The 17207-nt window shown below is 41.3% G+C and overlaps 1 protein-coding gene across 1 annotated transcript; it reads left to right on the forward strand. All coding sequences in view use genetic code 11, as the record gives it.

Annotated features, from left to right (window-relative positions):
* Positions 1-902: 902 nt before the first annotated feature.
* Positions 903-15974, forward strand: EGR_03953 (Dedicator of cytokinesis protein 9; the record flags this gene model as incomplete). Its single annotated transcript, XM_024493202.1, has 6 exons — positions 903-1007; positions 1233-1349; positions 2763-2953; positions 11321-11597; positions 15196-15277; positions 15916-15974. 6 exons carry the CDS (start codon positions 903-905, stop codon positions 15972-15974), a joined length of 831 nt encoding a protein of 276 aa, XP_024352474.1.
* Positions 15975-17207: the final 1233 nt, after the last annotated feature.

The following is a 17207-nucleotide window of genomic DNA, read 5'->3' on the forward strand; positions in this document are numbered from 1 at the left end:
TATCAGCCCTTTTGTTTTGGATCGTTACAGATTCTTCCACCCTCTCGCTGAGGTTTATCACTCAGTAGCAGAAATAGGAATTGGTGTAGTTTAAGATCTGATTTGTATTCCACAGCCACTAATGTAGCAACTAGAGACTTCGCTAAAGACAAAAGAAAACATGAACATGAGGCGAAATACACATATTTGACATACAGGAAGGATTGCGGCTACTTGAATGGGGTAGATGGCAATTGTCCCGACGAAGGTACAATGACCATGGCACAGAGCTACCCTTTAATAAAACTGAGAGTTGAACAACCAACGTGTTACAATTAGTATCATTGCACGTCATGTATTCTGATAATTTGCGTTAATAACCTCAGTATAAAAGTAGTACCATTCACTTAGAATAATTTTAATATAGGTTTCGGTTCTAATATAGGTTTTGACTGCAGAAATAAGCAAGCCACGGTGCGCATATAATACCTCAAACCTTACGTTATTTTCAATAGGTTGGTGGTTAAATGAACGTTTAAATACGAAATAGTGGATCAATGCAATGCACAATATGAGCAACGATGAGATTGTTATTTCTCCACTTCTGCATAAAAATGATGGATTAAATTGGACATTTAATTCATCATGAGGCCACGACCATCATAACGTCCAAAATAACAATTGTTTGTTGAAGAAACCAACTACTAATAGGTTTCTTGTGGTTTATATCAGTTACCTTCGAGTGTGGGTTATCGGAATATTTTGACCTTGTGTTGGTACATGTTTGTCGGTTGTCGTCTGTGTGGCCATAGATTTTACGACAATTTTAAGTTTCCTAGAAGATTTAACAACGTCTTCCGAACACAGAAATCACTTGAACCATACCCTGCTCCTTTGTTTTGAAGCAATGGATTTTATTCAGCATGTCTAAGCAACGAAAATTTGTTCAACGTCTTACCCATGGTGGAGTAATCAGTTCAAAGTCCGCCGAAATTGAAGGTGCTCCGAAGGATACTTTTTCAAATTTTGTAAGTAACTTTGCATTCGGAGTTGTTATCATGAGCCCGATTCTTGACTTCTGGCTAGTGTTTAGGTAGTTTTTACCACTTTCCCTTTTCCAGGTTTTATTCACCTGTAATTTCCCACTTAGGGTTAAGTGGGCAATATTAAGTCTAGCTAGTCGATCCGAATGTGGCTATAGATTCGCAAATACTTTAAGCTTGGGTCCAATACTCACGTATTTTTTTCTGAAGAAAATCTCTTGCGTCTACGAACCGATCGACTATGAACAATACCTCGTGCAGAATAAAGCCTCGATAATGAGTGACCCTCATAGAGATTTGGTTTTATTTCCTCCTGATGATGTAAAGGTATGTCACTTGTTTGTCTTATTCTATCCCAATTTCTCCACCACTTCCATATTCTGGCTACACTTTCCCTTTCATTCCCCAAATTTGCTGGTTTATTGACTTAAAATCTTTTTTTCTAGCTAATTTGGTATTTGTCTCGGTGTAGCTGGTGTTTAGTTTTTTTCAAACTTGTGCTACTGGTTTTAACTCCGGGCTATCTTTAGTGACGGCAGTCCCTTGTTAAGCAGTCTGATTTTTGATCAGCTCAGCTGTTACGACCTGTTGCTTATAGTATTGACACCGATGTATTATTTAAGGCGATCGCCTGAACTCGTTCTTATTATTTCGCACTTTTTCCGGACTTTTTATGTCACTGAGTCCAAAATCTCATTCAGAACATAAATATTTTCAGACGACTTTAATTTTGTGCTTTATCTATAGTTATTCGACACCCTATTTTTTAAGGTTCCATATTCTTGATAAACAGCTTCGTTTGCATTATTACATGCACTTTTTCGGAATGCCAACCCCTCCATGAGGTTGTCAGAACTGAAATGAGTAAATTAGATTCGTGTCTTTATAATGGGCCGCATGTCTTGCATGCTTATCAAAGGTCAAATTTGGGGTTGGCACCAAATGGAACTCATAGTGAACAAGAAAAATGGGTTTTTTAACGTGTGAAAGATTATCGTGTCTATACCTCTTTCTTGATGCGGTTACAAATGGATATTTATGCTCAATGTCAAGCTAGGCGAATGAGGCCTTAGAATGGTATTTAAAATTTATGATTAAAGTAAGTGGTACCGTTTGAATTTCATTTAGGCAGTAGGAGGCTATTTTAATGGACTGGTCTTATTCCAGATAGTGGCGCACTATATCACCGGCAAACTAACGTATGTGACGAAAGACCAAACCAATCAAAGATCAAGTCTTGCCTTCTAGCATTCATGATGAAATTCCATGAATTAGTCGTATTTCAACACCATTAGTTAGTTTACTACTATAGAACTCAAATTAGCCCTGGAAATGTTGTAGTACGCATCAGTCTGGAAGTAGAATTCCCCTAATTGTACAGAAAGGCTTGGAAGCTAATAGCGGATTTGAAGCATAAACTGGGCTCCATGCTACCACGAAGTTCAGTTCTTAAAAAATTCCGCCGATCATCCACTTCGTTTTGGTAACATTACAAACATTTTTTAGTGTATAAACTTAGACCGTTAGATCCAAATCTGGCTAACATCGTTCGTTTTGTAAATTCTGAAACTTGGACAGCTGTTAAGTAGATTGCTAATTCTGCTCCATCTTTCTGCCACGAATCCCTGCAGGGGTCCAACCTTTGTACGATTGAATGGTACCAGCTCACGACGGAATCGCTAAATAGCATTCAGTATCGGCATGGATGGAGCCCTCAATCGTATTCTTTCTTCTTGCCAGATCGTGCGACTCCAGCGCACTCTTCCTAACTCTGTGAATGGTGCACCACTGAACACAGGTATTTCGGAGCTGACGAAGACCAGCGCGTTGGCGCGGCACGTCGCGACCACCTGCTTGCCTCCTATGTGGTGTATAGTGCGGGAACCTTTCATCCGCTTCCGTGGCGCCTTCTGTGACCTTCCCAAAAACCCGTAAGTTGGCTCTATCTCTTCCTCATTTTCAATCATTAGTAAAGGGGTACCGCCTCCTCCATGAGATACTCAGGTCTTGTGCTTCGGCTGATAGCTTATTTTGAAATTTTGTGTTGTGATTGTTTCATCGCCATTCATTCCCTTCTATTTCAAATGAGCAGAATTGTCCTCTATCTTTAGTCGTATGGGGAAATAACTGGATTTCTTTTGGAGAATATTTAGGTCTACCACTAGAATACTACTAATTTCTGTTAAATTCCAGAATCATCGCAAATTCTCCATAGCTCTAAGTCAATCTAGCTTCCACTTCTTGTTAACGACCTTTCCTCCTCCGTAACTATAGCAATCCTAAAATTGAGCCTCTCCCATGGATTGTTTAGATCTCCTGATGCTATCGCTACCTTTTAGTGATCCTTGCTAACTTGGTGTCGTCATGCGTATTTCATGGTTTGAAGTTATTTCTAATTCTTCCTTCCAACTTTTCAGCGTTTTCTTTTATCAGTGGAGAAGTGGAAGATGTCTTTAGTGTGATTTTTTAAACGTTAGTGTCATCATAAGTAATTCACAACTTCCAAGGAAAGAAATGAAGCCACTGCGTTTCTGTGTGGTAAAATTTTTCATCCTTTTGTCTTAACTGCCTCTCTCATTTTGAAGGCTTTATTATTTTGTACAAAATCATTTTATCAACATTAGAAACTGTTGTGGTTCCTCTGAGAGGTAGCTATTATTTCCCTCTCTCCTCTCCACTCCTTGGCTGGATTTTAGTTGTGGAGGAGCACCGGATCATTCTTGTAGATCTTTTTAAACCCTGTTAAAGGTTGGTCCCAGATGTTTTATGATTTCTAGGAGAAGGGGTTTGAAGTAATCGCGTCTATTTGTGGCATTTTTAACTTCCCTATCTTCGCGGCCTCTTCTGAATCACTGGCCTTGGGCCTCTCTTTCGTCCCGGGATTGTTAGGCTAGCTACCGTCATCCTTGAACTTGCCAAAATCCAATATTTGCTGTTAGTGTCTCAGAGGAAAGTTGTTCTAATTTGATACTATCTGTCATCAGCTAAAATGGGCCCAAACAACAAACTTTGGTGTTTTTCCAGCTGAAATCGAGAAATAATCATTGTGTTGTTTTTATGGATTTGGAGCTGAAAGCAATTTATGTGTATTTGCTAGGCTATCACCAGAGAAACAGTCTCGTGTTTTTAGCTATATCTCATTTTTGTTAGTTGTTAAAGAAGAGATTTGAAGGTCGCTAACACCGTGACGTTTCGTACAGGGTTTAATGTTCTTTTAGCAACTTACCATCAGGTCTTTAATGTCTGGAAAGCATCATAGCAGTTAGTTCTGAGTAGGATCGATTGTACAAGTTGTTTGGTTGGGTGGATATTACCTTACCATATTTTTGGCTACCCGTTTTTGTCTATTTATACTTTTCTCTTGCATAGGTGATGTAGAAATTCTCCACCTTTCATTCCCCTGTAACAGTAATGAAAGTTTATTTCCACTTGAAGCTTCCCCTTCCCTTCGGCCATTCCATCCTGGGATTTACTAAACCTGATGCTGTATTCTGCTTTCTTTGCACTACTTTGATTCCGCTTGCCACTGTAACCACATACTTATCAATCAGCTTGTTTTTACATTTTGAGCTACTACTATCTTTTTAGGATAGCGAAACTGAGACACCACGATTGTAACTGAAACTTGGGTTGATCAAATTTAGGTGTCATTGCGTCATTGGCACTCAAACTTAGCGCTAAAAAGAACGCCCTTTACTTTGTCTCCCAGTGTTAGTGGTGGGTGGCTTCTCTTTAATCATCGTATTGGCCGAAAACGTTTGGCATTGCCTGAGATAGATTTAGAAAACGAAAGACAGATATAAAAATCTTGTATGTTTTTGAGTCAGAGCTGATGGTTCATGCGAACTCTACCCGAGGAGCGAGCAAATGGCAACTCTTGGATACTTGGTGAGGGGAAAAGTCTGAGATTGAAATTTGTCCGTCCCCTTACAGATGTCCCTTTCCCACTAAACCAGGTTGCACTTTTTGTCAGTTGAAATCTTTTTGCCTTTAGACTTTGAATCTGAGCGCATTTTTTCTGCAGTGGAAACTATTTTAAATGAAACAATAGATGGTTAAGTGGAGACAAGCCTCATTGTAAGGCTTTTCAGTATCTTATTTCAAAAGCAACCTATTTGGCTTTCTTAATTTAACATACTTGTGAATTCTCAAGGTTATACTTAAACACAACCGTTCTAGTTACATTCAACTGGCCGGTCGAATTTTTTTGTTTTAAAGGTGCTACCGTGATCCTTTACTAGTAAGTGATTAGTTCTGTAAGACATCTGAAATTGGTTCCATTCCGGGTCTGTTCATATTCTGTACGAGCTACACTCCAAGATAGAGCTGCAAATCGAATTACACTAATAGCTAGTTATGTATCACTTAGAGAAAATGCTCCATTCTATTTTTTGCACAATTTTGGTGGTTGTGACTTGATTCTACGTGCCTTGGCATATGATACCGGCTAGAGCGTAAAGTCATTCTACGATACTTGGCTATGCATGGTCAGTTAACAATTCTGGGTGCTTAAATAGTTGTCTTCACTAATCATAGGTACATTAACGGAAACAATTGCTAATTGCAACGATTTGTGAATTAGAAAACCCATGTATAATAATTAAAGATGCTAGAAGATATGGAAGCTTAAAAATACTTTTCCTCTGGTGATAAAGGGCGCTCTGAGTGTAGGTACTGGAATAAGAGTTGAATTATTGCCCAAGACTGCAACAACACTCAACATAGCTTTAGTACCGCTTTGGTTTCAAAATTACTTACAGGATGGGATGGATTTGAAAGCGTTTCTGGTTGCATTAGTTACACCTCCCTAGATGGGTTTTATTTTGGCAATAGCTGCGTTGGATGAATTCGTGTGTACTGTTATCTTGGGGACCAGACAACGTCCTAAAACTGTTGGGCTTTGTCCAAAATATGCGCTTAAAGGCAGACGCCCAAAAAACCTTGCATGCAAAAAGGCATGATTCACCTTTTTGGAGCGTTCATGGTAAACCGGGTTCCCTCGACTCCAGAAGGAAGTGGACTAACTTCAAGGGGTAGCAACGGAATTCATCTTTCCACCAAATTCATTCACTTATCCTTGCTTTTAACTAATGCCTGAAATGCAACTTTGATATAGAAGGGATTCCGGGTACGACTGAACTAGCCTAGGGCGGTCTGCTTTATCGTTCTGGACTTCACATTGTACCAATTTTCTTTTCACATTGGAAACACGTGTTTGTGAATGAAAGTGGTCACCATTTCCACAGAAATCTCGTACAAATTTATCACAGGTTTCGTGTCGATTATCGATCTAGAATCTAAAATTTACTGTTAGCAGGTGAACAGGGAAGTTGAAAGACCAGCAGATGTGAATCACACACAAATATAGAGTCAGTTATGTAGCATAACTTCCATTCAAGCGGGCATCGGTCACACTTCGTCACGTGTGGGTGTGTTCCCAAGTTCATTTGATTCAGCTACACTGCGCTAGAGTTTTCTCGTGGCTCTAATGGGCAGACAATCGTGTGACACAAGAAACCGCACTACCCACGTTGACATGCGATTTATGGAAATTTCCCTCCCTTGAAGGGAAATGAGTGTGGAATGGGAGGTACTCTCCTCTTCTTCCCCATCTTTTTACCTCTTATATTTATACTTTTGTGCAAATTAGTGCCTTTTGATTGCATGTATGTGCCTACGTCTCTAAGTGTGTATGCTCTTACGTCTGCACTTCTCAGGTCTCTTTGTCGTCGTAGTTTTCAGACGTTGTCTAACCATTTTTCAATACCTGCAAATCTTACTGAGTTTGCCTCAAGTCATAGAAAATGAAGATTGAAACTCATTTAATGAGTTTTAAGTCATTGCTTTGGTTGTTATGTTTTGCTACGTCAGATTTGTCTGCGCCAGATTGACAAGCTTGAAATATTTCATTGTCTCACTACTTGATAATCTTACTGTTTGGCTTCATTTCAGGGAGAATGAGTGCTAAGGTCTGCTTGGCAGGGTCTGAGCTTTTGCCGCACTGGCTTGTGTGCCTAGTGATAAGTGGTACCCTAGCATAAGGTAGCCCTAAAAATTGGTATGGTTTTTAAAGAAAAAATTAAAATTGCCCATTGAAAGCCTCTTTAAGTACTTTATTTGCTAAAATGATTTCAAAGAAATAGGGGCGTAAATTACATTTTTCTAGGACAGTTTAACTCCGGAAACCGAAACTCGGCTCCAACTGCTTCTGTTTCCATCATCCATCTCGCTTGCATCTCTCCCTATTGTCAATCGTCTATTTCGCGGGCGGTCATGTGATCATATGATCGCGTGACTATGCAGTAGTGGTGTTTTGGTACGATGAAAACTATCAGTTGGAAATGAGTACTGAATAGGGGGAACGAGAATAAGGATAGAAATAAGAAGAGGATGAGGTTTTAATTCCCCACCTTCCCTCCTAAGGTGGAAGTCCTGTCGCGAATAAGTTGTGCGGGATGAAGTGTGAGATGTTAGGCATTGATGTGAGATAACACCAAGAAGAGGGTCGTCTTCCGCCTGATTTGCTGACTGGTTGTAAGCGCTTCTGAAGAAGAGATTATCAGACTCACATTCGAGTTGTATGATAGGTCTCAGCCCTAATTTCTTGACCTTTAGAAGGTGAGCAGTTGGGCCTGTAGTGGGAATGGAGCATTGTCTGCCACAGAAGTGTAGATCGGTGGTGGGTGAGTGAAGGGAGCGTTTGTTGATAACTCGTGATATGTTCAGTCACTTGACGAACGCTAAAATAAGAAATGACAAATTTTATTTTTCATGACAAGTCAGTTAATTAGTCAGCCAGAAGAGGGCTTAGAACGTTTGACGTGTTATTTGAAAAATGAGTGAAAGGAGTTGAGGGTATATCGGCACTACTATTGCCTCGTGTTTCCTAATACACACTTAGTATCTTAGCTACTCTCACGACTTCCACGTAGTGTCGGCTTAAACTAGGTATTGCATCATCCACATGACGTTGTGCGTTAGTGGAAGTGGTTAATGGCACTTTAATGTGGAATATATTTGGTAGATGGTGACACACTTCTGTTTTTGATTAAAGTAGAGGGCATCCCTGGCTTTGGGTGATTCGTCACCTCTACTGCTGCATGACACCTCGGGGCTCTCTAGGGCCGGTACTTTAGGAGGTTAGTTTCTGGAACCTTAGGTGTGAGTTTGACTTGGTTGAATTGAAAGGCGAAAGGGTAAAATATCCACAAGATTGCGGTGATGAGATGTGGTGGTGAAAAATGAGAGGGAAGTAGTGGAGAACACAGCGGATTACCGTATTGCGTGTTTTATGGTGAAAACAGATATTTAATTGCAAGCCTTTTATGAATGTTTACAAGTTGTCACGCGTCATCAGATTGAAAACTGAACGAATTTTTTTCGTCACTCAATATTATTGCGGCGTGCTGTTTATCGAGAAACTAGGAATAAACAGCTTGTAAAAATGCCAAAGTGCTAGTTGCTTCTCTTTGCTGTTCCCTCTTCCAGTATCGGACTAAATTTACTATTTTCGTTAGGTATGGGGTTCTGGTTTGTTTATTTGCTCATCTGACAAGTTTTGTCGCAGTACGCTCCTTATCCAGGTATTGGCCTCCATTAGGGGAGTAAGTGCCCTATATTCTTATTTCGTATTGGTAGATATGATTAAAAAATGTGTACTTTTTGCTGGGCTTTCGAGACAATGTCATGCATATTCATGCATGCATACACAAATGTCGCGTGGCATTGTTGATTGTAAAATGCCTTGTCTGTTAGACAGGGTCTTTCGTGTTAGACTCAAGAAATGTCAAGGCGTCAAAAATGCTAGTAGGTGTCTTGTGATTTAACCACAACTTCATGAATCGACTCATTCGAGTTGTCATTGGTGAACAAGCATCTGATGAACCCATCTGGAAGAGGTAACTAAACTAGCTCGCTAGCTGACAGCGGTTGGGGTTGATAAAGCTACCAGAACCAAACCAATTGTACGAAATCATTATTCAACTTCTAGGCCTCGTGTTAGTTCCCATAAACTGTAATAAATGCCTTCATTAAGTTAACTATCTCATGTCTTCTACCCACGGACATGTTATATAATATACGGAACTTCTAATTTTACCGCATGATGAACAGTGGTTACTTTTTGACACTTGAGCGTTGTAAGCATTGCTTTAGGTGGGCGGACGCATTTTTAGTCAATTGTAAATCGTCATATTAGCGTGTTTACTAAATTTTATGGATTTTTTTTGATTTTATGCTTTTAAATTGGATGAAGAACTGTTTCTTTGGATAGAATAAGGCATCTTTTCTTTTCCTCCGATTTTAAGCTTAAAATTCTTTCTTTTTCTGGTTTTTCCGTTATTGCAAATTCATGTTCTTTAGCCTTTGATCTGTTTTCCTTCTTGGATAAAAGGGTCTGCTGTACTTTCGAGTAAACGTTCCACAGGATAGCCAGCTTCGAATATTTGGTCTTTGTACAGATTACGAAAATTCATCAAGTTGCTTAATATCGTCTGCTTCGTTTCGGCAGAAGATTTTCATCTTAGAAAGGAATAAAGTGCTTGAGAAGCCTATTAACAGGGGCAGAGATGGTGCAAAACGATGAACTGAAATCAACTTTAACTAAATGTTGCGAATAGTCGCCTCAAAGTGTCTCCTCGCACCGCAACTTCATCATCTATTGGCGAGTATGGACAAGTTATTACTCGTTACTAGCAGTATAGCCGCACTCAATTTGCTCCACAGCAGCGTATATCCTGTTTGAGAAGCATTTAAACTCGTTTCTACTCGCTTTTGGATGACTCACATTTAACGGATCTAATACGTGTGCGGAAATTAACATAAATGTTTAAACTTGAGTTTAGAAATTCCAGCCCCCTTTTTGAAACAATAGTAACCACGTGATTGGGATGCTTAAAGCGAGAGAATGAAATCGGGAAGGCTTTATATTCCTTTGATCCATTATTGGATTGGATCAATATTGGTAGTTTTTGGTGAAGAAAAAAATGGAAAACTTACACCCAAGAACGATGGAATCAGGCCAAGGAGATCTCAAAATCACAAGAAAGAAGACAATATTGAAAAGTGGAATAATTTTTGGTAAATAATTTGTCGAAATCAATTTAATGTTCCTATTATTTATTTCTTCATAAAAATCCACCAATGTTTGCTATTCACGGTGCCGCTTTACTGCGTTTTTTATGTCTCGTCTTTGGACGCGTTTATAATAATTTGCCTTAACACCGGGGTTGGTGTTTCATCCGATTTACGCAGTGTATGCAAACTGGCCCGCCTCCTATTTGTTCATTTTATCAGATTTAGTGAGGCACGCAAGTAGTTTTTGTCAGTGAAAAGTTTGGCTAATTTACTCTGCTTCCTGGCTCCCTCACCTTGCCCAGCTGACTTCTTTCCTATTGATGTGCCTTTATAATGGCTCTCCTGGCATTCTTTGTACCTTGCTTGGTAGTAATCCGATGGAAGGCCTTTAGGAATTCTTGACAGCTTTAGGCGCCTCAAGTGGTTTCTTTGGGATGAAAACTTAAAGATATTGAATGAGAAACCTGTGAATATTCTCAGCTAGTATCTACGGTTAAATATTAAGCATTGGGACAATTAACAAACCTAATCCTAATTATCACCGACTTTGACCGTTTCCTGTTGATATTGTTCTTTCCTTGTCACCAGATTGTTGGATTGATTTATGCAGATGAACTACTTTATTAACATTTTAATCAAACGAATACTACGAATTTTAGATATTTGACCCCTTATTCTGACTAGGAATGGAGACTGCATTGTAGAGCCTTATTTACCAAGTCTAATTGAAGCCTGGACAATGCTTATAAGCACTCAATATCAAAAAACTCCATTAAGCTATACACCATCTTCATTCCTACTTTTCGGTTTGTCGCCATTTCAACTCCATTTAGCTCCCCGTTCGAGTCTTCCTACCATCTCACAACTTTGAGGAGTACTGCGCCCATCCCCTCGAGTGCCTCTAAAGATTAATTCGATTTGCTCACCCCACTACTGATCAAGTCGTCGCGGATTCTGTATTCCTTCTGTTCTGAGTCTGAGGATTTAACCATCTGCATCATACGCCTATATTTGTTGTTCTTTTGAAGTAGAGTTGCTTGCAGATTTCACTAATGTAGTCTTTTGTGTCATTAGATATTCGGATTTGGAAGTGAAGTCATTGTAAACGGCCATAGAATGGCCGTAGGACTACTGGCACCACCGTCGAGGTCAAATCGCACGTAGTCAAATTGTCAATTACGAAATAGATATCGTTTTCCGCATAAGTTTTCCGTATTTCACAGGAAAGTCCTCGAATCGATGGGCAAGCCCTCGGAGCAATGGTACGCCATCGATCACGTGGCAGAGGGGTCAGAGGACAATATCTCTACCGGCAGATCGAAAGCCGCCGCGTCCGCCAATCGAAGTAGTGCTGGTGTAGGTGGTGGCAGCAGCACTGTCAACGGTAGCACCGGGGGCGCTTCGCGTCTCTGGACCAGTGCTCGACGACCCACATTGGAAATTGCTCGTGGTGGTGAGGGGGAATCCAATGTAAATGTCGAATTCATTACTACTCTGAAGGTAAGTGGTCTCTTACGTGGCCAGGTCCTGCTTCTAATCTCTTCCGTTAATATTTTGGTGTGACGCGTGGTCTTTGGATATTGCCAGGCTTAGTTCGTGTTCTGGGGACGAGTTTTTATTTGTCATTTCTCGACAGCTTCTTTGACTAGATGGATCTAATCCTAGTCCTGGTCATCCACTTGTTTCAGTGATCTGTCTTTGTTGTTCTCAACCTCTGATGGCGTTAGAGTTCCAGATTCCGCTCGCCGTTATTTGGGTTTTCGTTTCGACCAGATCACCTAATTTCAATGCTATAAGTGTGAAGCTTGTAAATTTGGCCAAGTTCAATTTTCTCTCAATAGTTTCCTGGCTTTATGGTGTTCAAATGTATGCTGGATCCATTCAGTCAATGTTGGGAAAAGTTTTCTTTTCGAAGGGGCAAATTAGACTTTTTGAGTCAGGGAGTACAGAGTTTGGTCTTTCAATTGACTGTGTGGTTTCAGTTTCCCCTACATCGTTCTGCTTTGCTTTGAAGCATCTGACTTATCTCTCAATACGTTGAATTTCATACAGCTATGGAGGTAGCTTTATTACAAACGTACAAAACAGCTGAAAAACTAATAACCTCATACTGCTTGTGTAGAAGTCGAATCGCGGGAGATTGAAGACGAATGCATTGTCCGATTCACAAGTACCATAGTGTCCTGGTGATCTTAGTGACTACTCTTCAGTCACAGCAGGAGGACTTCCACACTGAAAATGTTTCTTTTTGAAATGGCCTTTAAAACTGGGTGTTTTTTACTAGCCAGCGCATTTTATATGTCAAGCGCTTTTATAGAAACACTTTTCGAATGCATTAACCTATTTATTGTCATCCTTAGTTCCCACAAATTCCACCATCCATGCCAGAAACCTCCATCCTCCTTTCATCCTCCCTACATCGCTCTAAAATTGTGGGTATTGTTTTTTTATTCACCATCTCTATTCTCTAGTAACTTTGTTTGAAGGGTGAACATGATTTTGGGTAATATAATTAGAGGTAAAAAATTATTTTTTTAACTGGAAAAAATAAAGGCACCGGTCTGCAGTTACGTGATCGTGGAGGTTATACCACTCACCTCGATTTTGACAGCTCACCATGACTACATTTCGCCAGCACTTTTAATGGCGTCTTTATTCCATTTATAATTATTTCACTACTTGGGTTTATCACACATGGTGTGTTTATTGCGCCATCGGATTGATTCCTCTAAGGTCGCTTACGCGCTGGTCGTAGTTGTGGCTTTGTTCACGCTGATTAGTCGACTAGCCTCATCCTTGAAGAGTGGCCATAGCTGAGCTAAGCGTTAAACACGGTCTTCGTTATGCCACCATTGGAGATACTTAAGAGAGGCGCATAATTATAAAAGATTTTGTGGTCACTATGACAGAGAGTGGTGTGATAGGCCATTTGTTGCACTTAGCTCATTGCATATTGAATGCTTGTTCTTTTACAAAAAATAGATTTTCGGCGCATCGGTTTTAAATTTAATTTGAAGATGTTTAAAAGAACTTTGATAAAAATGGCAAAAATGGTGATGGAAAGGTAATACGATTCACACACGCAGTTTGGTCAGACCTTCACCCATTTTAACAATAAGCAGCATCAAAGGAAGGCGATTGGGGATAGCTGCCAAAACAACAACAGTAAGTACGGAGTTGCCACATTTACTCCTTGATGGTATGTCACAAATTTTTACTGGTTGAAGAAGACTACGTTTCAAGTGGAACTCCGCATACACACCACTGTGCAAAATAACAACTACTAGTGCACACTTCACGTAAGGTTAGGTGAAGTGACGCCAGCCACATGCATTACGCCTTCGCAACACTGCAGCATTAACCAATCCTGCAATAATCTCGTGAGAATAATCCTTTTTGATTTCCACCGTGTACTCAAATGATAAGCATCAATGCACTCCTAAGCGCTTTATTTATGGAATCTCCAGAAATGGACCAGAGGACAGAGAGGGAGAAAACCGAGTATATATCATCCAGCCTTCAAAGTTCCTTCTCCCTATTCCAGTTTCTTAACTTTGACTACGTAAATCTCAAGGTTCCATTTCGCGAAATTCGTATCAATACTCCCATTTCACTGCCCACTTATGAGATTCCTTTCCACATAACTCATAGCCGTTTAGCGAAGCAAAGGTTAATTAGCATATGATGGTTTGCATACATTTCAAAAGAGAACAGTTCAAGAATCTCCTACTCGCCTGTTTTTCTTTTAATTAAAGAGCCAACTGAAAAGTACACAGGCATCAAAAGGACCAAAAGATGCCACTTTTAAGCAACATCCATACTTCTGTGGATGTGCGTATAAAGGTCACTCATGATGCTACGTTTTTCCCCTCCCTTCTTCCCTCTCACTTCCCATTTGATTCATCCGCTGATCACTTTGCATACCCAGTCCACCCACTCCCACGATAAGATAAAGCGCAACAAAAGGGACGTCTTATATCCATCCACCTACTTGATGCCTACCTTTTTACACCTTGAACAGCTCTCATGTTTCACTGCGCCCACAAGCACTCCCCTTTATTCCGTTTTTTTGAAATCCAGCAATGTTGTGACTCAGGGTTCAAACGGACTCGCGTGTGAACGACATACACGCTCACTCACTCAGCTAAACAACACTCACCCTATCCCCCTTTATTAACTAATTCAGCTCCGACACCTCTTTGCTCTGTATCGCTCAATACTTCATCACACTCGCATGTTGACCACATAGACCATCTAGATATGTCTACCCACAACTGTTCGACCGCCATCTCTTCATTAAGTCAAACTGACCGACCGACCTGACAGACAGTGACCGAATGACTGAATGGTTGAGAATCGTTGACACATCCTCGCAAGAGGGGAGAACGTAGTCAAAGTGTAAACTGCAGGGTGGCTATATCAATTCGCTAACTTCCTAGGTGATGATGCCAAACTCAATTGACCGAATTTGGCAAGTCGTGTGCAAGCTTTCGCGAAAAAAAGCGACACCACCAACACATGTCGGCGTCCTCTAACCCTTTGTTGATGTGTTTTGCGTAAAAGTAGCGAAGGGAATCAAGGACCAAAGGCGAAAGGCAATTAATATCCTCTGTAACATGCGCTTCGCTAGCATGTTTTGGAATGCGTGCATGCACGCAGGCGAGCGAGTGCTTGCACAACGTTCCTTCGGTAAAATCGCAGAAATGCACACACTTTGTACCGCAACTTGACCGCAATGCAGAAGTGGAACCGTGGCCAAAGAGAGGAGGCTTTTGGAATTGTGTGTAGGTGTGGGGTGGACAGATCTCTTAAACACACTCGAGGCTGACGAAACGGGGCGCCAATATCATGCGGCCTCAATGCGACACCCACTTTCCTTTGACTTGACTGATTCGTTGGGTGTTTGCGCACCGCGCGTGTGATAGCATCAAACGGAAATAAGGAGGGACGCTGGTTTGTTTGGTTTACGGGTTTCGCGTCCAGAGGGGGTTCAACAGTGCCCAACACTACGGGTGCCACGAACGAAGTTGGATGTTTCGTTTGTCAAGACATTTCCCGAACTGAATACTTTGAGATTTTTGCTCACTTTCTGACGTAGTCCGGTGGGAAACAACGCAAGTTGCTCGGCAGGGACATTCTCACCTTTACCACACACGATCCGCCTCCTTATGTGCCTGTCTGTAAGTACTTTCGTAGGAACGAAATTTGCAATTTACGTTCAAGTGGAGAATCAATGACAGGAGGCGGAAGGCATTCTTACCGCGATTATTCATGCACACCAAAACCCCAATCAGTCGGTAGGCTCATGCAGTGCGAACTGTCCCAGGATAGACAATCAACCAACACCTTTTGTGTACATGAAGCACTTGCGCCTTTAGGTGGCAATTAACCTCCCTACAGCCTATCAGCACCGGTTGGAGTGAATACTCCATTGCCGGATTCTGGGCAGTTTACGGCGGAAATTCCGTTTCACCTCATTCTGCCCCAGTCTCGCTCACTAGCACTCAAGCTCTTTTCAATTTCTCATTGGTGAGCAGGCTCGCGCGGCAAACTTCCCACATCGAATCACAGATCATCTCAGCAAATAGCTAAAACCTTGCCTAATACTGTGAAAGTACGGTCTCTTCACTACATTTACTAACACACCAGTGGACATCACATGCATCTTTCTCACTTTCCAACCACAAGTACCCAATTATGATCCACTCATCATGTGACTCATTAGTTTTCAACTTCACAGTCCTCTCCACTGTGCAACAAATTAACAATAGTAATACGCTTTACGGAAGAACGCACATTTGTGCTACCATCATTGTAGACGCTGCATTCGCCGCAGTGCTCAGCAGTCTGCCTTTCTACAGAGATATCAAACACTAGTGTGTTGCAGCTAAGCTGTTGCTTTCCATTAGCCGAAGAAGTACATCACTGTTTCGTCGTATTGTCAGTTGGGAATTAAGTGATGCTAGTTCAATTTCGTAGTCTTATTCGTCGTGTCTCTACTTTGTGCGTTTCTTCTCCCTCTCCTTTTCTACGCCTACCACTTATTAAGGACCATCATGCACACTATCGCCTGCGTCTTCCAATGATCCGCACCCTTCTGAAGTGCCACACCCTGTTGCTCTGGCGCTACTATGACGTCCCATCCAGTCGCCTGCAAAGTGATTTTGCACTCCATACGAACATAACATGACCAACAATTGTTGAGTTCAGTCTTGATGTTGTGTTGTTTTGTATCTAGGGGAATGGGGACTCATGGCACCTTTGTAAAGGGGAGTCAATGGCTAATCTTGGCATCTTTCTCTAATATTTTCAATATCGTAAAACAAACCCTGCTTCCGAGTCACGAGCAGTTGGAGATACACGTTTTCACTCTCACCACAACCAGCTCTAGACTCATCAATTCTGTTCTCAACCCATGCCTCCCACATCACACCCGGCTTTTGTGTTTTGGGGAATACAATCACCCGCTTCCACTGAATGGTCTCCTCATTCAAACTGTCGACCGATAGTGTGAATCCCATTGCTACCGGTCGGCGAACCCCTCGTCCCATGTGCAGTTGTTATTTACTGAGGGGCAGAGCCTCTGCTTAATGCTTATCCCCACAAGATGAAGACTTCAGTCACCCCATTCCCCCTAGTGACCGTTGAACTGCCACATAGATCATCTTTCAGAGGGAGAACCGCCAATTTTACGTATGGCCTTACCTCGACGATTTGCAATGCAGCACACCCTCTGTGTGTCCACTTCTCTATTTTTGAACAGATAAGTAGTAAAAAGTATGCTTAACTCGATTAGCCGTGCAGTTGTTGCCATCCTCCATAAACCCATCTGTGCATCGGTGTACCAGTGTGCTTGTACATGTTCCTCCATGACACATTATCTTATACAGCACATGGAGTGATAGGCCATTTAGCCTCTGTGTAGCGTCGTTCGCGCACGTGTGCGTGGGTCTGTCTGCATTTCGTTACCGCGATGAAATGCTTTGCAAATAACCTAGTGGAAAGACACCAAGGGTGTTTCACATCATCGTAAAATTGTTGCACATATCGACTCATCTTCCTGTGCTGCAAGAATCACCACCAAAGTAGCCCCCAAAAAGCAGCAGTAGG

The sequence above is a fragment of the Echinococcus granulosus genome, assembly GCF_000524195.1.
Source record: "Echinococcus granulosus chromosome Unknown EG_S00022, whole genome shotgun sequence".
Lineage (NCBI taxonomy): Eukaryota > Metazoa > Platyhelminthes > Cestoda > Cyclophyllidea > Taeniidae > Echinococcus > Echinococcus granulosus.